General features: G+C 47.0%; 1 protein-coding gene across 2 annotated transcripts in view; it reads right to left on the bottom strand.

The window, feature by feature from the left end:
* MYO10 (myosin X) overlaps nucleotides 1-22,767 on the bottom strand; it is a 212,994-nt gene that overhangs the window by 117,472 nt on the left and 72,755 nt on the right. For both annotated transcript variants that reach the window (XM_032337728.1, XM_032337727.1), the window contains exon 3: nucleotides 5,951-6,109. In XM_032337728.1, the coding sequence (XP_032193619.1) occupies nucleotides 5,951-6,109 (159 nt within the window). The remainder of the gene's footprint in view (nucleotides 1-5,950; nucleotides 6,110-22,767) is intronic.

The raw sequence follows: 22,767 nt of genomic DNA, 5'->3' as shown, positions 1-22,767 counted from the left end.
GCCATCCCGGTCCCCGTAAGAGGCCGCTGTTACTCGACACTGGCTTTGGGATGGGACGGAAATGAATCCAAAACAAGTCTTCTTGGGGAAAACTCAGCTCCAGGAAATGAGATGCAGATTTAGACGGGCACGTCCAAGACGGACAAGTCCATCCCACGTCCGGTCCAAAGACCGTCGGCGGCCCAGGGTCTCCCCTTCACCTGCCGGCTCTGCCAACCCGTCTCTGGCCGGCCGTGGTGAACAGAACACGCTTCGCAGAAAGCAGCAGGCTCCCGAGTTAATTCAGGATCATCATCAAACACATCTGCGGAGTTGGTGTGGACCGCCCCATCACCAAAGGGACGGTATTTTGGAAAAACCTAAAAATGCGCAAGCTGTGAGGGCTCTTCTGTGCTGACACACGCGTTTTATCTTTAGTCACAGCCCCAGCTTCTTCAGACGGGCTCCTCTGATTCTGGTCTCTGCACCGCTGGTTGGGGAAGACCGATAGATGACCCGGCGGGCTGGGTGGACCGGAGCACGGGGCCCCCTGGAGCCATCCCCAGCGCCCTAATTGCAGACGAGCTCTGGCGCTCCCCGCGGCTCTCTCCGTGATGTGGTCTGGAACGGCTCCTCCACGGCTGGGACAGGAGGCTCCCCCATGCAATCGACCCGAAGCGCGACAAGCCCTATAATGGACACCCCGTGCTTCTCTTCCTCCGGGCGGAAATCCAAACTGCCACACCGCGGAGCCCGCTTGGCGGACACGGAGCTTACGTTCCGGACAAGGGAAACCTCGTCGGCTCTTGTCAACACTGTGTTTAGATGCTGGGGACATAGCAATTTGAAGGGATCCAGGCTCCAGAGACTACAGTAGGGCAGGCGTCCGAAACCGACTCGTCTTCCCTGCTCTCTTCTGGAGCTGCCAGAACTGCCAGGGCCCCGTTCTCACGGCCAGTAGCTCCGCAAGGCTGGGAGTCGCGAAGACCAACCCTTCCTCCCCAACACTTCCCCCCTCTTCCTCACTCCCCACCCCTGCACCTTGGGCCTTCGGGGTGCCTGCTACACCCCCAGCCCAAACGCCGCTGACTGACTATAAGCGAATCGAGGTTTCCCACCCTTGGTACTACTGACATCTCCGTCCACATAATGCTTTGTTGGGGGCTGTTCTGGGCACCGTGGGAGGTCTCCACCACCCTTGGGCTCTACCCACTAGATACCATTAGCATCCTCTGCCTTAGCTGGGTGAGCAGAAATGCCTCCCGAGAGCACCATATGTCCCCTGGGGACAGGATCACCTGGTTGACACCCTTAGAGCAGTGGTGTCCTGACCCCAGCCTTCCTGTCCTGTCCAACTGGCTCAGTATTCCGTAACACACACAGCAGATTCCGTGAGCAGAGCGACTGCCCCCAACTCAGTGAGTCGGTCACACTGAATTCACTCTGGTCTCTCCATGTCCTTAGCCTTCTGTTCTAAGCAACCTTTATCTCTCAAGTGTCATTACTGCCCCTCCCGCCGCCCCCCCTGGGTTTTTCATCGCCAGTTTGGGCTTTCTAGCCCACCTACAGGTTACCTCTCCCTATCTCTTTCCTTTTGTCCCACAAACACATGCTCTGCTCCTCCTCTCCCTGAGTCTTTAGGAACTTAACAGGTGCACGTACTTGTCCTCCCGTGTCCTCATGGGTGGTGGGAGGAGAGAGAAGAACAGGGGACTCTCAACAGACCCTCTCCCAAGGAGAGGCCATCGGGGAACAGCCCCTGTGGCAGGAAGCCCACAGAAAAGAGGCTCAGGGTGGAGTGGGGGATGGGGTCCCAGGCTGGGAGCTGTAGTGCCGGGAAGTAGCCCAGGAACTCGGGAACCCAGAACCCAAAGTTCCAGGAAAGAAATCCAGCATTAGGGCAGAAGACAGGGGCTCAGGCAAGGCAACTATGTAAACAGTAGGGCTGATCTAACCAGGGGTCCGATCCCAAAAGGACCAGTGGCAAGGCTAGGATCATGTGGACCGCCACGCTGATGGAGAAGTCCATTCAGTTTCTGCCCTGAAGGACCCAGTTCTGGGCAGGAACTTGATAAATAAACACCTGGTAGTACAGACAATTAAGATACGGGAATGGGGGGCGCCTGGATGGCTCAGTGGGTTAAGCCACTGCCTTCGGCTCAGGTCATGATCCCAGGGTCCTGGGATCAAGCCCCGCATCAGGCTCTCTGCTGAGCAGAGAGCCTGCTTTCCTCTCTCTCTCTCTCTCTCTCTGCCTGCCTCTCTGCCTACTTGTGATCTCTCTCTGTCAAATAAATAAATAAAATATTAAAAAAAAAAAAAGATACGGGAAGGGTACAGAGGTTCTAGAAGCTTTCACTTGCCGCTTGACTTTAAAACAGTCCTGTCAGATACGGGGGTTATGACATCTGACCTTTCAGAAAAATGAAAAATTGACACACAGACTAAATTATTAACCCAGAGCCCAAGCGGAGGCGAGTGGAGAAAAGCATGTTCAACACGGATTTGCCTACCCTGAGCATTTTCTCTCTTTATAGCTGTCTACCCCATTCTAATGGGGCATGGTAATGGCTGGAGAAATATCTTACTGGGGTCTGGTAAAGTTCTCAGGCAGTAAGGGTGGTCCCCAAGAAGGAAAAAAAGCTAATGGTCCTTTTTAGCACAAGGCAGCGACCCTTTCTACCTGGAGATGGGTCTTCTCATCAGCAAGCTGTGTAATCTGCTAACTTGGACCAGAAAGCCAACAAAGGAAACTATGCAAGATCCAGAGTGTGGGAGAAGACCCACGGGGACTCCTCCTCCGTAACACGCCTCAAAGGAGGCCACCTATGGCAGAAGAATGTGGCCCTGGATGTCCGGGTCAAATGCACTTTGAGGATGTGATTAAGGCTGGAAATGCTGAGACAGGGAGATTATCAAGGTGGGCCCTATCTGATCGCAGGGACCCCTAAAAGCTAAAAGAAGTCTTGGCTCCAGACAGAAATGAGAAGGAGAGAAGGAGAGATTTGAAACATGAGAGAGACTCCGTCTACCGCTGCTGGTTTTGAAGGCGGAAGGAAGGGAACCCGTGGAAGCGAGAACAGCTCTCAGCTGACAGCCAGCAAGAGAACGCAGACCTCAGTCCTGTAACTGCACCTATGACTAGTGGGAACAGGAAACAGATCATCCCCTAGAGCCTCCAGAAAGGAGCACTGCCCTTCCCCACCCTGGATTCAAGGCTGGCAAGACCCTGGTCAGACTGTGACCTACAGAACTACAGGACATGACCTGATATTTTCAGTTGCTACAGTTACAGCAATTGTTTATGCCAGCCAGAGAAACCGAATACAGCATCTCTAGTTCAAGTCATTTCTTTTTTTTTTTTTTAATTTATTTATTCGACGGAGAGAGAGATCACAATTAGGCAGAGAGGCAGGCAGAGAGAGAAGAGGAAGCAGGCTTCCCACCAAGCAGAGAGATTGATATGGGGCTCGATCCCAGGACCCTGGGATCATGGCCTGAGCTGAAGGCAGAGGCTTTAACCCACTGAGCCACCTGGGTGCCCCTCCTTCTTTTTTAAAGCTCTAGATGTGCATCGCTCAAAGCGAGGATACAAGGCAGAACACCGTGGTGTTTCTGACAGGTGCTGGTTTTGTCTCGAAGGGTCACAGCCTGAGGAATCCTAGAACCACCGCCAAGAGCTTCAGCAAGGATAAGAAAATTGAGGGCCTGCTTTATGATAAGACAGTTATACAAGTCTCAAAAGGCAGGCATAGAAGGGCATTATTAACTGAATTGCCCTGCAAATTGGAGGTACAAAAGTCTTGTGTTCTTTTAGATCTTCATTCTAGGAAAAATAAAACAACAACTAAGACTCTACTCACAGGCTTTATTTGGCAAATTAGCTATCAGGTTTAACATCATCACGAAAAGAGGGAGAGAAAATCTTTTTAAAGGTTCTGCTTTTTAAACCATCTGGATAGTTTTTTCCCCCTTCTAAAGGACTGACTTTCCCCTGATTATTAAATGTAGAATAAGAAGAGGGTGAGTTCTGAAATACGCACCTATGAGACACACATACCCACGAAGAAATCGTAAATCTAGCTTCACATTTCATCATCTACTAGGATGTTATTTCTAATACGTATGGCGTGTGTTTTACAAACATTTCTCACACACTACCAGATGCCTGGGAATGTCCTTGGCTCAAGGAAGACAAGGTCGGGGGCGCCTGGGTGGCTGTCAGTTGGGTGTCTTCCTTTAGCTCAGGTCACGATCTCAGGGTCCTGGGATCGAGCCCTGCGTCGGGCTCTCTGCTCAGTGGAGAGTCTGTTTCTCCCTTTCTCTCTCCCTCTGCTTCTCCCCGGGGCTTGATTCCCTCCCTCTATCTAGTAAATAAAATCTTAAAAAAAAATAATAAAAAATAAACTGAAAAAGCAAAGACAAAGTCCGTCCTTGACGAACCAAGGAAGGAAATTGCTAGGTAAACACAGTTCGGCGGCAGCGTCAAATCACACTCAGTACCCAGGTACGGCAACCTGGGCGCAGGTAGCGGCTCCTCCCCGGGAAGGCGGGAAGCCACGGTCACCCTGGAGATTTCTGACCTTGGAACTGAGCAGAGTTCTCCCAGCACGTGCACAAGACAGAAGAGAAAGCCATGTCTTCGTAAACACGTGTGAATGTTACCTTTCCTGAAGAACCTATGGAAAATACTGTAATCTAGAGACTTAGTGTGAGCAGGCTAAGCCGGTCAGAGAGCTAGAATCCCACTGCATTTCTCCATAGGGTTGCTTAAGAACATGTGGCAAACATTAGGTCAATCTGGCAAAAATGACACTTTTGCAACATAAGAAGCAGAGGAAAATTAGGCACTAAACCCGCAAGTAACTCATTCCTCATTTCCCAGCTCTCCTCTCCAGTCTAAGGGTAAATAAATCAGAGAAACAAGAATACTAAGCAGGCCTTGAGTTTCTGTTAGCACCTAATAGCTTGCTTAAAGGCTGATGTCGTTCATCAAAACCAGCAAGGTACAGGCAAAATTAGTGTAATTGTTGAAGAAGAAAAATCACTGAGAAGAACAAGAGGCTTTTAAAATATTAAAATAGTTTTTTTAACTTTCATTTTAATTTTGGGTATTTTTCTTAATTATGTTTGTCAACATATAGTATTTCATTAGTTCCCAATGTAGTAAAAAACAAAAAAAACTCTATAAATTTGAACTTGACAAGAAAAAAACATATGTAAGCACTTGGGCCCTTTACTATAAGGACTTAGGAACAGATGGATGAAAAAGACAAAATCTCCAGGCCAATCTTGACAAATAAACTAATATATGTACTTTAATATCAAAAAGTAATTACGTATTATAGAAATGATTTTTTTGAAATGATATCTAAATATTACTCTTGTAATACAGATACAGTCATATTTCACAAAAGTTGAGAGAAAAATGTGCATGCCTGCTTTTTATGGCCATGTCTCACTTTGAAATAGCAATCCTACAAATAAGAAAGATGGGTTTCCTGAATCCAAATATTCCCCTGGAGGGGCTCCAGAGCCAGGAAAAAAAATGTGAACATCCATAAAAGGAGAAAAATCAAGAAAAGGAGACCAAAGCTGGACCTCAAGGTACTAGTACTTGCGAATCCACATTTCCCATCCCACCCCAGTGCTCCCCAACCCTTAACTGAGGAGGACAACCTTTCTGGTGACTTCTTTGTAAAACAGAGCACTTAACAAAACAGAATGCACTCACCAGAAGAGGTCAAATCGCCCTTCAAAGAAAGTATTCCCCTCTAATAAAAATCAAGGCAATAAACATGCGAACATGATTTATTGGGCCACGTTTCTAATTTGGCAAAACTCCCGAAAACACAGGTTTACTTAGGTGAACTGGACAGGTTCTCAAAAGGCAGGAAATACCCTTTGAAAATAAAAATTAACATTCACTCGGACTTGAGGGATTTTTACAGAGAATTCAAGTGGAACTTACATATATTTGATTTCTCTTATATCGCTGGTATAAGTTATGCATGATGGATCCCCCGTGGAGCTCCGTCAAAGTGGCCATGTCATCCACGCCCTCCTCATTCATGGGGTGCATAGCGGTCACCTTCTGGTGTGTAATGGTGCTCTGCTTGTACGTGAACACCTGATGGGCAGAATGAATTCAGTCGTTTAGAGATCAGCCGTGGACAGTCTCCCCAGACACTTCCCACCTTAAAGCACAATCTCAGCACAATTTCAGCAACAAAATCCTGAACTGGCCAGTAAAGAATATTACTACAGAGAATGTCTTCATTTTCTCTGTGCCACTTACCTACTTTCAAAGGAAGCGATTATTTGACAACTGCAATTAAATACTCCTCAAAGACACGAGTTCAAGCATTAGCCATCCCTTGGGAATCGCAGAAATCATAAAATTGTGGTTCACTTCTCCACGTATTTCTCCAATTGCTATAAATCGGTAACAGTTTAGAAACTGGCTAACCAAACTTTAAGTAGTTTGGCTTCGTTGTGTCATGTCTCACATGGGATCATACAATATATTTCAAAGCTTCGTCATAACAGCTCATCCATTCACCATAGAGCCCTAGTTGTTCACATATGCCTCTGTTCAAACGCTGGAACACATCGTCACAGGAATATGTTAAAAATTATCTTAAATCCCTTCTTGGATTTAAAATAAAATCAGTTTGCTTGCTTGATACCTGTCTTCCTTAACATTCCAAAGACCACTGATGAGGGCCACATACGTGTGTTAGCGTGAACATGATGAACTCAGATGTGGCTAAGACTGATCACTGAATCTGCATGTATTTCTAAAATCTACTCAGTGCTTTTTTGTCGCTACTGATTTGGTAGAGGATTCACCATACTAAGTCAGCTGCACCTGTTAAGCAAATTTTGGCTAGCTTTGCTGCAAATTCATGTACATAATAAAATCATTTGATGACGGAGTTTACTCTATAATTATTCATTTTACACTTTTCCAATGTTCATCTCTAAAGAACACAAGATATAGAGAGGACCTGAAAAACATGGAAAATGCACAGTCTTCCCACGCACATGTCCTTACCATGTGCACATACGCACGACGACTTTCTGGAACAGTATCTGCAGAACATCCTGATTGGGGAACTCTGTTTTTAAATATCGACCACTTGCCTACATGGCAACAAACAGTATGTTATTGCAAAAGAGAATGACACACTACGGGAAGCCAAAGTACCAATCCAATGGTTTTGAGAAGTCATGAAAAATGGCATGTTTTATTTTTCTAGAGAAAAAATAAAACTTCCGCAGTGGCATTTCTGCCACATGAACCACAAGAGTTGGCCAAAACCAGTCTCAGGAAGCTGCTCTACCCGAGGGCAGAGAGCCGACTGTCTCTTCTCAAGGCCGGCCAAGCTCCCCAGCTGCTCCCTGGGCGCAGACATCCACCAGGAGATGCGCCAGCGCCGGCGGCCCCGCCTCCTGGCGAGGCAGCCAAACCCGCCACGTAAGGACCCAAAGGGTAGGACAGGCCTGGGAGTGCAGGGTGGGTGGGGGGGTACCATGACCAAGAAACAAGTATTTAAGAAAAACAATGCGCCAGAACATTCAAGAGTGTGGATGTATTTTTAAGACACTGACCTTCCATTCTAACTCAAACCCTGGGGAAGAAAATTAAAGAAACAGATTTAGGCCAAGAGTTGAAACTGTCTTCGGGCAATCTGGAAAACCCCAGAAGTGAGCAGCTAAAACTCTCTGCTCTTCCCCAGCTTGCTACATGCCAGTGATGCCAATCCAGGCAGTTTTTTCTTTTTTTATGTTTTATATATTCACTTGAGAGAGAGAGAGCATGAGCAGGGGAGAAAGGCAGAGAAGGAGGGAGAAGCAGACGTTCCGCTGAGCAGGGAGCCTGATGCAGGGCCCGGTCCCAGGACCCTGACACCACGTCCTGAGCCAAGGGCAGATGCCTAACTGACTGAGCCACCCAGGCGCCACAAGCAGGTTTTCTGGAAACACTAACCCCTGGGCTGGTACTTGGGTCTTCTATCTGCAATGACTGTAGGGGTAGGGGGGTGGCAGAAGCAGAAATTTGGCGCCGCAAACTCCCAGCCAGTCCAGGAGTGCAGGGGAGAGTCCTGTGTCCCCTCCCTGCTCCTAGCATACACTGGGGGGCTCTTCTCACGCTGCTTGCTCAAAACTCCAGCCAACACAGTGGGCGCAATGGTTGCGCAGGTTCCCAGGAAAAGGTTCTTATAGGAAAGACGATAAGGTACCCCGACTGTCTCCTGCTCAGGCCCCCTTCAAGACTCATCATCATCAAGTCCTTCCCAATGTGGAAACAACTCTTCCGACTAAATGTCCCTCCGTACATGGAGAATTCCAGAATTTGAGGACAGAAATAATTTAGAATACTAAAATTGTCCTCTGTATTTACATTGATTCTGACTTTTGGAAATAATCACGCACAGCCTACAACACTGAGAGACTAACAAATTATACACACACACAAATATTTATGTCATATGTAAACACTGGTCTTTTTCAATGCGCTGGGAATATAAGACAACGTGTGGACTGAAGTCCAGAGCTGGGCACACAGCACTGAAGGGGACGGCTACACACTGCAGAGTTCCTCACCTCCGTACACTTGACCTCAGGTTTTCAGGAGCGCCTTGTGCGTCAAACGTGGCCACGGGCCCATTTTGAAAGTGGGCAAATCCAGAGAACAGGAACCAGTCCTTCCATGGCCTCAAGGAGACAGAATCATGATGGAAGGAAACAGTTACATAAGCAAGAGACCATCAACAGGAAAGTCAGAACCAAGACAGAGGACAGGAGCTGCTCAAAAGACAATCATCTCCAGAAAAGTAGAAAAGTAGAGAAAATGTGTTTGTGAAGGCAAGGCCAGGATAACTGTCGCTTCAGAGATGGGTTAATATGTGTAAAAATTCTAGACTGGTGCATGGTGTACTGCAGGTGCTAAGTACGTATCTGATAAACTAAGGAAATCCATTCATTCACACCAATATTTACTGACGTGGTCTAAGCATTGGAAATATAGCTTACATTCCAACAAGGGGAAGAGAATACAATCAAATACACACGTAAATATCTAGCATGGGTGGGGACGAGTGTTTATGAAGACATGAATGAGAGTAAAGGGACTAAGTACCATATCTGGTATACCAGGTATGAGGACAGCCTCACTGATAGGGTTGTATCGAAGCAGAGACCCTACGGAAACAAGAGATGGAACCATCCCCTGCATTCAGTGTGTTAATGTGTAGCGGTTGAATAAGCACCTGATTTAATTTAGAAAGATTTCAAAGGATTACAGAGACCCACAATCTTATTCAAGAATTCGTTAAGGAGAGTCCCTCAAAGCATCAAAAGTCATCGGTATGTGCAACAATTAACAGAATATTAGTTACACAAAATTAATCCCACATGGCAGGAAAACTCTAGGTTTAAAGAATGGAATTCTTTTTATAGGAATTTTGGGGGGGGAACAGCCGCCAAAATACAGTAACAAAATATATTCCGTAAAACCCAACTCAGAAAAAAAAAAAAAATGGAGTTACTTTAACGGAGCATATACTAGGAGAAAGGTGGTAAGGTTAAGAAGTGGAGGAAAATATGGAAGATTAATACACAGGAAACCAATTTAGAAAAAACGCAGCCTCAGAACAAATAGCTCCTGTTACAGAAATACAAGCCACTGGTCACAAGACGGACTGGATTAAGCATGGGAGCAGAACACAGGAGACCAATCAACAGTATTGGAAAAATGACTTGGAAGACTTGTCTAATGCTCAGTCCACTTCTACATAAGCTCAAAAGGTGTGGAGTCCATTAATTAAATGAAAAATAGCTGAACCACTGTCAATCCACTTTTATGTTTAACCTTAGGAAAGGACAGCACCTATATTGCAAGGAAACTACCACCACGTGGAGGCTAGAGTTCCTATAACAAACAGTTTTAGATATACACAAGACTTCTCTTATTACAAGTCATTAGAAGCCCCAGTCCTAACATTTAACTGTTCCAATTGGAGAGAAAGGAAAAAGAAAGTGACCCTGTCAAGTCCTCCCGATGGACAGATGGGACGCAGGGTGTTCTCAATCTGGGCAAACTCCTCTCACTGTATCCCAGAATTTCTGCTAGAACATTCTCAGGCCAGTGCCCCTGCTCTGCTCCCTGGACCTGGGGCTACGTCTGTAGACATTTCTGGTCATCAGAACCAGGGGAAGAGGAGGGTGCTATTAGCATCAGGTCTGAAAGGGCCAAAAATGCTGATACACATCACAGAATTATTCAGCCCAAATGTCAGAGCACCATGTTGAGACAGCATGGTCTAGAAAGACCAATGAACCAGAGCTCTAGGTAGACACCAGAAAAAAAAAAAAATGATATAAATGAGCCAATGCCTATAAACAAAACCTTTCACAGAATATAAAAAAATCTAGAAACAAAGAAAAACATCGAAGAGAGGTTAACCAAAGGTCAGCATGACGGTATTCTGCAATTTAGTTTTGTTCTTCCTCATTTGACCTGAGGTGAGAGGGTGATGGTGGTGAGGAGGAGGACGGTGTCTAGGCACTGGCGTTGGCTTTTATCTGCGTTATTATTTTCTACTTGTACTGTATTATGGTCAGATACTACGGTCCAGTTCTTTCTACTTTGTTCCTACCCTACCCAGGGCAGCTGTCCCGTGTCTGGGCCACAAACATTGCTTCTCCTTGAGATCTCAGCCCCAAGGTGACCCTCTCCGGGAGACGTCAGTGCGGAGAAGGATACCTTGCAAGTTTCTTCCTTATTCTGTTGTGTGTACCGTCTTCTTAGATCCTAGGACAGCCTGTAACTGTTTATCTAATCCGTCATCTTTCTTGCTTAAAAACCATCTCTGGGTCCCCCACTCTGGGACCCCAGGTCAGTCTCTTTCATCTCATTTGGCCACAACCTACAGTTAGAAATGTTTTATCCTGGGGTGCCTGGCTGGCTCAGTGAGTTGAGCCTCTGCCTTCAGCTCAGGTCATGATCTCAGGGTTCTGGGATTGAGCCCCGCATCGGGCTCTCTGCTCAGTGGGGAGCCTGCTTCCTCCTCTTTCTCTGCCTGCCTCTCTGCCTATTTGTGATCTCTCTCTCTGTCAAATAAATAAATAAAATCTTAAAAAAAAAAAGAGAGAGAGAAATGTTTTATCCTGTCAACTACCATACACACAGTTTCATAAAAATACTTGTCTGATGTCTGGTGCATCTCGGTATTTCCTACTCTGTTTCTTTTAAACGCTGTCTGTGACCCTCTGAACCAACTTCACACCTAATATGGGTTGTGAACCATGGTTCGAAAAGTCTACGAGGGCAAGATGCATGCCTACCTTGCTCCCCAGAGCCAGTCTCGGCCCGCCATACAGACTCCCACAGCATGGAATAAACGGTCCTGGGTTTCAAATTGGGTACAATGTATAAGGAGAGGTAGAGTGGGAGTAATGATCAAAACACGGCCTTGGGGGACTGGAGGCAGGTCTGGCAGGATTCATTTCTCCTAGATCTATGCCTCTAAGAGCTTAGGGGAAATGGGCAAGGTACTTACACCTGCTCTGGCCTGTGATTTTTTTTCTCCCACTAGCAAAATAAGAATGTTAATAACAATAACTCAGACTCATCATGAAAACTAAACAAAATGATGTAGGTAAAAGTCAGAGTGACACAAATGAAGGCTGAATACAAGGTATCTATTCCTACGAAGGAGGAATCATGCAAGGAAGAACATAGAACATTCCAAAAGGAAATGCACCAATCATCTTTGCATAGACAGATAAGCCCAGAATTCTTAGACACGAGCCCAGAGACCAGATGGATGAAGTAGGGAGTGAGCAAAAGGAAGGGGTGCAGAGTTAGTTCTATGGTTTTTAGGACCATCTGAGCCTGTACGTCATTTGATGAAAAACTGATGTACACTTTCTATTTTGACCCCTTTGCACAAATCTGGCTGGCCCTCTTTGGGTTTTCTCTGGATTCAACTTCATTTCTGGGGATGCCTCTCTCAATTTAATTTCCATCTTCATTCATTTATTGGCTCATGAATTCATGATGGCTACTACGATCCACGACAGAGGCGAAGGCTTCTGCTTCCTCCCCTGTGGCTGCGATGAGCAATCACGGAAACCAAATATCAGCTTCCGGGATGTTGTTAAAGTAGCACTAATAGTCATTTTTAAAGTGAATCGAATCAGTTTAGTGTATCCAGATATGTTCACTGATAGTGATTTTGATAGAACTTTTTTTTTTAAGGATAGAAATGTTTTGAACTTTGAGAAAATGGGAAAGATAAAAAAGTATAACGAAGGTCCAAAACACCTACAAGCTTGTGATCCATTACTGGAGTTCTGATATATTTGCTTTCAGATTTTCTGCATGCATTTTTAAACATTTTTGTAATTAGACTTTTGGTTTTGAGGTCATTACAGCTCCGCATGTGTTTGTGAGTGGTCATACACAATGATTCCAGATACCCTTTATCTGCTTTTTCTTAGTGACAACATCCCACAAAACCAGGCACAATAGCACAACGAGGCTCTGGACACAGAGTTGAGATACAGAACCTTTCCGTCAGCCCTAGGACTCAGCATGTGACTTGTTTAAAGCCAGTCCCAATACTGTCTCAGCCCTACTCTCTTCCTAACTTCTGGCAACCACCAATCTGTCCTCCATTCTCTCTAGTTTTGTCATTTCAAGAATATGATATAAACGGGATCATACCCCATGTAACCTTCTAGGAGTCACTTTTTCCAGCTTTTGCCTTAAATACATAGCATGGCTATGAACACGTGTGTGTACGTTTTTGTGCAAACCTAAGTTTTGATTTAGATAGAATGAATGCCCAGGAGTACAGTTGCCGGTGTGTATCTGTGCATGCGGATACTGGTGTGTGTTCCTGTGTGCACACATTTTAAAAATAAAACATAGGATTATACTACATGCATAGTATAAATTAATCGTCATTTAGTATATTTGAAAAAAAAATATTTGCCTCAAGTGATCTTTTTCTTGACACTCAATTCTTCAAGGTGGAAAGACTGGCTTACAGGGCGTGAACGTCCCGTGATGTACACAAGAGAGCTTTGCAAGATGCCCCCTACCACAGCTGGAGCCACGAGGGTGACTTTTGTCAGATTTTCCCGAAAACTTCTTTTATGAATAAAAAAGTCACGTAGTCTAACATTTAAAAGATGTACATCATTCTTCTATAAAAATCACAATTCCTGAATGTTGCTTATAAATTCCAATGTAAGATCTTCTTTTCCTCTCCATTTCCTTAACTAGCAAAAACCAGCATGTTCTCTCCTGTGTGTGAGTGTGTTAGGCTTTCCTTCTGACTGCACCCGCCGGCTCTGGGAGGTGACTTTTTTCTCTGATGTCCGCCAGCAGAGGTCAGGGCTGGTGTATCACCCAGGCCTCCCTCACAGGCGGGCCGCAGCCCATGCGAGTAACTTGGTTGCTCTTGGCATTGCTCACTGAATGGTCTCCACGGGCAGATGTACTGTCCACAGATTAGCTTCCTGGTGTTTTAGATTCTCAGACTCTTAATCCTATCAGTCGGCCTGTAAACTCCACAGTATCATCAGGCGGATTTGTGCTCCGTGGTTAAGGTCTACTGCTCAGGGGCAGACCTGCTGGGACCTCCCATCCTCACTGGGCCGTGTGCATCATCGCCCATCCGCTCGGTGGGGTGCTGCTGGTGCCCCGGAAGGCAGAAGGAAACCCTCCATGTGAAGGACAACAGTGTTGGTAGCGATGATTCCTAGAAGGGACTCAGGCTTAGTTTTCCCATGGGGTTTCTAGGAGGCTGGACTCATTGAATCAGGTTTCGTACTGAGATTTCTTCTGTTTCTCTAGAAAAACAATTGCAGTGTCGTGCTTGACATGAACTGTTTATGAGTAGGAAGAGAAATGTCTGCCCCCACCGTAGCTGCTTCTGCGGGCCCCAGTTCCTTCAGGTCAGAGACCAAGTGTCACTGCAGGGGCACAGGGCCCCTCATATACACACACCTTGCCCTTGCCCCACACACTCCCCACTTAGCAGGTGCCCTGCATGACCTTGTCTTTGTATCTGCTCTTCCCTTCCACGTGGCTAGTGCCCACCACACCCAGGGAATTGTCTCTGTTCTAGCCACCCAGGTGGAGATTACCCATTCATGTTTCTGATCTCTCGGGGATCGCTAAGCTCTTGGAAGGATGAGCCATTTAAATCACTGTTGTACGCCCGGAATCCAGCTCACAGTCTGACACCAATGGCAAATGAGGGAACTGGAGACGGTAAATAAATGAATTCAAAAGGCTATCTCCGAACTGGGGTCCCTTTACGTCTGACTCTAACACATGTGCTTTTCCACAATCCCGAGGAATTCAGTGCTAGCTGTGCTGTGTGCCATGGCGCAGGTTTCCTAACCTCTCTGATCTGCTGTGACTTCATCCTCAAAACAATGAGCAATACTGCTTCATCCCCTGCCTGGGAATCAAATGAGGGATGATCATCAGTGTGTCTGGTGCACACTGTCAGCCATCACTAATGCCCTGTCTCTCTCCCCAGCCCTTTGCCTTATTTTGGTTTTGTACCCAGAGGCCCTGAAAACCCGATGACAATTTAAATGGCTTAATCCCACAAACCAGTTTGTCTTTGAAATAGAAAATATCAATCTTTTATCTGTATTTGGGTGTCTGTTATCTAGCCAACTCTGCAGGTAGGCTTAAGTAGCAGAACATTGATATGAAGATGATTTTAACTAACCCTGTGCCATGTAACGGAGATGTTAAATCTGACAGGTGGGAGCTGAAAGTGAGGCACTGTTGTCATTTCCCCCGCACCCTGGGAGACGAGGTGTGTATGATTTGGCTTTTGATGAGATTTCAGTGGAACTGTGCAGTGGACTACACATTTCTGTGGCCCATCGACTTTCTGCAGTCTCCTGAGGCTGCAGCCAAACGACAGGCCAAGGCAGATTTTCAGTTAAGTAGGTCACTTCCTCCTAGGCTTGTCCTAAGGGCATACATGGTCACTGAGAGCAGGGAGTCAGGGGGGCTGGCCGCAACATGACATAGTGCACCCCTTTCCCCCAAGAGTCACCAGCTATTAGAAGGAGTAAGGGTTTCTCCTCTGATCCACTTGTATTAAGCATGGTAAGTTTCAGCTGTGAGAGACCACAAAGCGAGGCATGGATGGGATAAATGCCCAGAGGCCCCAATTCCTTACCCCATGTGTGTGAGACAACTGGTTCACCAGCTTTCACTTCTGAGGTTCCTTATTCCTGGTCCTAATGTCCCGGCCCTTGTTCTAATTCTAAGTGTTCCTTTCTGATCCTTTCCTTCTGAGTCAGAAGCCTAGACCCTGACAGCATGAACTTGAACTCTGGTATAGAATCGCCATTATTCCTGTAATTCCAAACTATCTTGGTGTTTCAAAAGCGTCTTTATGCACACACCTCTGCACTCAAAACCAAAAACGGACCTGCATATCTTACCCTGTGCCTATCCCTTTTCCCCTTTCTCAGGAATGACACCATCACCAGCTCCCCAACCTTGAAACTCGAGTCTAAGATCCCTGCCCACTGCTGGCCACGACATCTTCTATAAGTCCTAGATTAGAGGAGCCACATTGCCTAGAATCCATATCTGCTCTCCCCTTCCTCCCCCCAAACCTACATTTTTCATCCGAGACCCCCCATGACTTCTTCCTAATTAGTTCGTCTGCCCGCAGTGTCCCATGGCGGGAATCTAATCATTCTCAAATTGGAGTCCAAGGAACATTTTTTAATGTTGAGTTTTAATTTTAATGATTAAAAAAGTTTTTTTCCCACCAGTTTTAAAGTCAAATTTTCTTGGCACTAATAACTTCGACTTGAAAGACATTTTGAGAGATGAAATTCTGGTTGCTTGGGCTGGTGTTTCCCACACTGGGATCAACTAGGATCTTTTAGGGGACACGGCTCAAGTCTGAGCAGCATAGACGTTGATGGACTTGAACCCACTCTGCTTCCCACCGCAAACAACCCTACCCAACTCTGGTTACTCCACATCGTAGCCCTCAGCTCATCATCTATAAAATAAGGATGATAACACCCATGTCTCAGAACGGTGATGAGATCACAGCAAGAGAATGCCCCGAACAGATTTAGCACAGCTCTTGGTCCCGAGCAAGCGACTCAAATACTTCACTGATGGCTGTGTTCCTGTTACCAGTGACATCATCTGGCCAGACCAAGCACGGCCTGGAATTCTGTTTGTTCCTGGTCACTTCTAGGATGAAGAATAATCTTACTGTGGTTTCCCTGCAACGGCTTTCCTGCGTGGCCCCGGCTACTTCTCCCACCATGCTGACTCCAGCCACACTGGGCGGACCTAGTTTCCCGTCCCCTCTCCCACCTCGCTGGGTTCCACACTCAGTGAACAGTCCCGGGGTCCATCCTGCATTCCTCCACGTCACCCCTCTTCCAAGCCTCCCCCGCCACGCCCAGCCTGACCGGGGCGCCCTTCTTTCCTACAGCACCTTGGACAGAACCTCTCCTGTCCCTCTCCACACCAGGCTGTAATCTCCTCTGTCTCATCCCTGCGGAGGAACCAGGACTGACAGAACATTCCGCTCCAGAGTGGAAGTGCTGATTTCCTGGGGCACCATGATGAGGCTCTGGAGCTGCATACGGGTTGGTGGGAAGGAGGGCAGGACCGAATCACCATACCACTGCTGTCGGGGGCGTGCCGCTATCCTCATACTGGACTCATCTGCGAGGACTTCGGTCTCACCTCACGGAAACCTCCGAGTCCTCATGTCTGGCACCAGTAGCTGCTTACAAATCATTTGCTAATGGGATGAGCCCCAGCTGTGCTTCCACGCTGCTGAGATCACATCATCAGCACCCTGCGTCGGTCATCAACAACCCAACTCCCAAGGCTGAGGTGTAAATCAATGTTTTGCATTTACTGGCTGCTTTGGGACAGCCTTAAACTGAATGACAGTAATTCCTTGGCTGCTCTTAAGTGAAATGAAAAAGGCATATTTGAGCCAAGTATGTGTACATCTCAGAGTTGAAAACCGGAGTCAAAATAGTTTTATGGATCCTAGCTGTAAACACCATATTTTTTGCAGGCCACTCATTTCCAAGTGTCAAGTAAGAAGAGACACAACCTCAAAGCATTTATTTAATTCAGTGAACAAATAGAATCGGAATGAGTCCAGATTGAAACCAAAAGTCAGTGTGGCTAAATAACCACAAAGGCACAAGAGATCTGCTTGACTCAAAGTTGTGGTACAAGAACTAGGAGATAACATACCACTCAGGTGAAAGGAAATGCCAGAGACAAAGCACAACAAATCAGAACATGGAATAATGAGCTCCCACCCTGCCCCCGGATGCCAACCCCACCCCGCTGCCAAGGAAATCTCTAGAAATGGCAGAAAACTCTACTGGAAATACTAGAAAGATGAAAAATAAGCAGAAGGCCTGAAAGAGAACAGACTGGAAAAAAATAATAGATCACTAAGTAAAGATGGCAAAGATCTCGTTTTTAAAAAGTATATTTAATGAGAAAATACCATGTACTGAGATATTTTTGCTAATACAGGGACCATGAGCAACCTAAGAACACACTTGTCTTTCCTCTGAAAAGTGCCAACAAGGAACTGTTTCTCTGCAAGTGACTACAAACTCACAGGAAATAAAATCCCTGCACATCTTCTACAGGAAATCTGGCCTGAATATCCAAAAGCCAGAGCACCTGAGGTTTAGAAATTTAACGGAATCTGGTTGAAATCTCAGACTTGAGAGCCAAAGCCATGAGGATAAACACGGCCATGTTTTTGTTGATATCATCCTCCTCCCCTTAGCTTTCCCAAAAGCGGGGTTTGGAGAGCCTTCCTTTCTGATGATCGATATCCTTATAATAAGCTTGCATCTCTTCAAATTTCTACTTTAGAATGTTACAGAGTCAAAACACAGTATAAAAAGGACAAGGGGGCCCCACAGTGTCTCTGTCACCACCAAGTGGTCACCATCCAACCAGACAGCAGTGCCTCCTCCAGGATGCGGACCCAACACGAAAGCCTCCCACCAACGCCTACCTTCGCTCACACTCACACCCGCAGGCCCTCAGGCGGCAGCCACCACCAGGGCTCTGCCTTCACCTCCTTTCCAGGGCAAAGATGACAAAGAAGGACAAAACCAGAGATCTCCCAACTGCCTGCATGTGACAGGAGCAGATAGAAATGGGTCAAGAGCACCATGATGAAAAGTAACCAAGGGACGACCTCCCGCCTGGTGGACATCCGAAAGCCCAGGAGAGCTGCACTGAAAGCAAAGCCGTTGACTCCATCTCAAGATGTGCATTAGGAATGCCTTAATCCACACTACTTTCATCACTCTGCATGCTTTCCCATAATTTGTTAATGCTATCTTCATCTCTTGATAGCCAGCTAGATACGTTGCCATTAAGAGGATGGGAGTTAATCCCTCCACTGCCAGAGGGGACGTGAAACGATGCACCTGCTTCGGAAAACAGACGGACAATTCCACTCCTAGGCATATACACAAGTGAAATGAAATCGCGTCCATGCAAACGGTCGTGCGTGAATGCTCACAGCAGCCTGATTTCTGTTAGTCCCAAAGTGGAAGCCGCCCACACGTCCAACAGCAGAGGAACGGAAGAAGGTCACGGGGCACACCTCCACGGTATACGACAGAGCAGCCTCCAGAATGAGAAGGAACACGGCACTGATACGCGCAACAACACAGGTGAACCTTGAAAGCGAGTCAAAGAGGTCAGATGGAGAAGGACACGTGTCCTAGAAGTCCCCTTATAGCCCAGGTCTGGAAGAAGCAAAGTCAGAGCCACAGAGCTGATCAGTGGTGGCCAGGCCCTGGGGTGGGGGGGGGGGGGAGTGACTGCTCACAGGTCTGAGGTGTCCATTCGAGGTGATAAAAATGTTCTAAAACGGACCATGGTGATGACCGCACAACTCTCTGAATATACTCAACACCCCGACCTGTGCACTTTAAATGGGTAAATTCTATGGAGTGTGAATTATATTTCAATAAAGCTGATTTTTTTTTTTAATTAACAAATACTTGAACCAGGCACGTGGCCCAGGGAGTCAGTGCATGGGAGCCTCTCCCTGGATGCACGCCGAGCGCCCCTCAAATACTGGGGCCCCCTCAGCCATCCTGCTGACCCTTAGACTGCTGATTAAAAGGCAGGGACCAGAGAGGCATGGTGGAGCCGAGGGCAGAAATGGGGCCAAACCAGCATTTCTAGAACAAGGTCAGCCTGCCCATGACCAGTGGACCGACCCATCCTGTAAAAACCAAAGCCCAGAGCTGACCGCAGAGGTGAGGCTGAACTCAAGGCAGTCTGGGGAGGAGAAGGCCAGGAGCAGGGGAGGGTGTGGAGGGGGAGCTAAGAGGATCCGGCTGGCGATGCCCACGTTCCCCTCAAACAGGACCAGCCTGGTCACGGTCCCCATGTTCCCTGCAGTCTGGGTGTGGCCTCCCCTCTTCGCCTTGTTGCCCTGCTGCTCTTCTCCAGGGACATGTCCACCATCTTGCCACCAGCCCAACCCTTCCTGGCTTTATGCCACTTGTGTAAAAAAGCTGCATCACTGACCTGGGGGCCTCAGCCGAGTGCCCCATCTTAGGTAAAGTGCACTTGTGGCATGCAGAGAGGACAGATCTTTACCACTCCCGGGCAGGTGTTCAGTGCCCAGACCCTCACCCCTAAATGCGTCTGGGTTCAGTCTCAGTGACAACAGGGCAGAACCCCACACATTTCCGAACGTCATAATGCCCCTGGCTGGAAGACACCAGGCTACACAGAGCCCGGGCATCGCCCGTGCGGTCAAATCAGGCAAATACCGATACACAAAGCTACGCCTGAGAAACTCAGGTGGAGAAACTCAGAAGTCTTGACAAGTCACCAGTCATCATTTGCTTCACCTGTCCAACATGTGGTCCCCGTGACAAGTCACCACAATTAGGATCACCGTCTCCGGCATCGCACTGATCCCGGCTCAAATGCCGGCTCACATCCTCGCCGCAAATGACCAAGACTGCACAGCCTTGGGAACCAGGCCTCTGCGCTCCGTGCCTCTGTTTCTACGTCCGGAAATCAGAAAACAAGAGGCCTACCTCCTGTGGTTGCTATGAGCAAAGTCACACGGAGCGTTTGGCTAGCCCCCACCACGTGCTCAACGGCATCTGCCACTCCCGGTGTCAAGGTCAACAGGCTTCTGCAAACATGGCCGACGGGAGCTCCTTCCATGGAGAGTTCATGTTCTCGATTAAAAAGCGGACACAAGAGGTCTCTACTTGAAATCAGCTTATTAACCATTATTTCAGAAGAATGGGGTGTCTCAAAACAACACGTTCTATTTCCTGAACAATAACCAAAGAGTAGAATTGTTTCAGCGGACTGAAGCTGTCAGGAGCATTGGTTTCACAACAATTCAGGCGGTATTTCGTACAAGGGCGAATTTGTGCAAGTTGCCGCTGTCCTGATGTTGCCTGGGCATGAAGCCAGGGCACCGTCTCCCACTTCCTCTTCTGAATGCACAGTCCCCTGACATCAAGTGACAGGTGGCAGAGAGTAATGGGTGTTCACAACACAAGGGGAGGCCCAATGCTATGGGCCTCCTTTCTGATCTCCCCAACGGTCTTCTTACTTTCCACAAATCTGCCACGTGAAGACCGGCAAAAGACTGCCACGCAAGAGATCCACTGTCTTTGCTTGCAAGATACCTGAGACTAGATTTTCTCTAATCTGCAGGAATATTTTCTTAAGCCCAAGAAAGATCTTCCTGTAATTAGTAGACACACTACTAATAAATCCTTAATAGGTAAGGACCTCCAAAGTCCTTAAATGGAATTAGCTGAGAACTAAAGAAATACATCCATATATTTATTTATTAATAATATTAAATATGCCCATAGATCTTTCTATAAAACTTTCTAGTGCAAGGTGCTTCCCATCTGTCTAGGACAGCTGTAATGTTAATGAATCAAATAGTGTAGAACTTTGTTCAGTTTCTCTCTCAAATACAGTCAGTATTGATTCAGGCAAAAACAAAGTGAAATCAGAACTTCCAGAAACTTTATACACTCTGCAGAGAATTATAGAATTCTGAATTAACGCCCAAACTAAGAATCCCTGTTCAGGATTCTTTAAGAAAACACGCTATGCCCAAACCAGTAACTGTGAGAGCAAATAGCACCGGCAGTGTGCTCAGTAGGTTTTTGCAAAAAAACATCCTTCCCCCAGATCGTGAAGACAAACACCGATAAGCAAGTACCTTAGACTGAAAGTGACACAGTAACTTTCCCACGAGTACCAGGGTGGGTTGCAGCATGTCCCAAGAAAGCTAAGAAGTGTCATTTGCTTCATTCCCCCACAAGGCATTATAGTGTGACAGTCCTTGTGACTTATAAACATAAACAGCACTGTTTACCTTGCTTTAAAAAAAATTTTTTTAGGAATTAAAAAACAATTTTTTAAAAGATTTTATTTATTTATTTGACAGAGAGATCACAAGCAGGCAGAGAGGCAGGCAGAGAGAGAGAGAGAGGGAGGAAGCAGGCTCCTTGCTGAGCAGAGAGCCCCATGCGGGGCTCGATCCCAGGACCCTGAGATCTTGACCTGAGCCAAAGGCAGAGGCTTTAACCCACTGAACCACCCAGGTGCCCCCAAAACAAAATTTTTTTTTAAGGAAGATTTTTAAGTAATCTCTACACCCAACATGGGGCTCGAACTCACAACCCTGAGATCCGGAATCACACGCTCCACTGACTACACCAGCCGGGCGTCCCATTTTGAACTGAGTTCTGCAATTTCCCTGAACACCTAGGCAGATCCACAGAGCCTCGGCACAGCACCAGAAGAAGGGGCCTGGGTCAGTGCATAAGACCCGGGACGAGTCCCAGGCCGAGGCTAGACCTGGTGGGGGTCCAGTGTGAAGAGCTACCAGCAGAATGGATGGATAAGACACCCGAGCCCTTCCCTCCAGGGGCTGTGACCGGGGAGAGCTCTGGGTGGAGTCAGGAAACTGGGTTGTGGCGATCAGCTACGATGACCACGGTGTAGGGAACAACTGGGAACCACCGGACGGCATCTGAGACCACAATGTCCACGCAGAGGCACGGTCTGGGGACCTGAGATTAACAGAAGGTAACTGGAGCAGATACCAGCCATGCTTAACAGGTGCCATTATTACTCCTGACACTTACATACCCACGTGTGACAGGGTGGGGAAAGAGAAATCAGGAAGCGGGTCCATAAAGCAGCCAGCACGAATGGATGTGGATTGGAGTTCGAGTGGCTCACAGCACACAGGGAAGGATCTTCAGGATATCGACAAACTGAACATCAAGGAAGAAGACGAGTTTCGGGATTTTTGTGCTTGGGAGATTGAGGAGTACATTTCAGGGAAATAGAAAATTTGTAAGAATTGAGAGACCTGGGTACCAAGTCAGTGCTTAGGTAGTTAAAACACCAAAGAGCACACACTCCACATCACCTGAAAGACCAGGGGTCAAAGCCACGGTTCTGCCATGCCCTATACTCCGCAAACCACGTGGTTACAGTTGTAAGAGGCTCTTGTGTATTTCAGTTCCAAGTTTCGTGAACAAGGGAGGAAGGACAGGAGTGTGGGCCGCCAGGTAAAAAAAAAAAAAAAAAAAAAAAAAGATGAACACAATGGATGAACACAATGGAGCAAGGTCTGACGGTCTCTGGCCAGGTTTCCTACGGATAGACCACAACATGGCAATTAAAAC

The sequence above is a fragment of the Mustela erminea genome, chromosome 3 (genome assembly GCF_009829155.1).
Source record: "Mustela erminea isolate mMusErm1 chromosome 3, mMusErm1.Pri, whole genome shotgun sequence".
Lineage (NCBI taxonomy): Eukaryota > Metazoa > Chordata > Mammalia > Carnivora > Mustelidae > Mustela > Mustela erminea.
The sequence above is the reverse complement of the archived record's forward strand: the minus strand, read 5'-3'. Positions and strand labels throughout refer to the sequence as shown.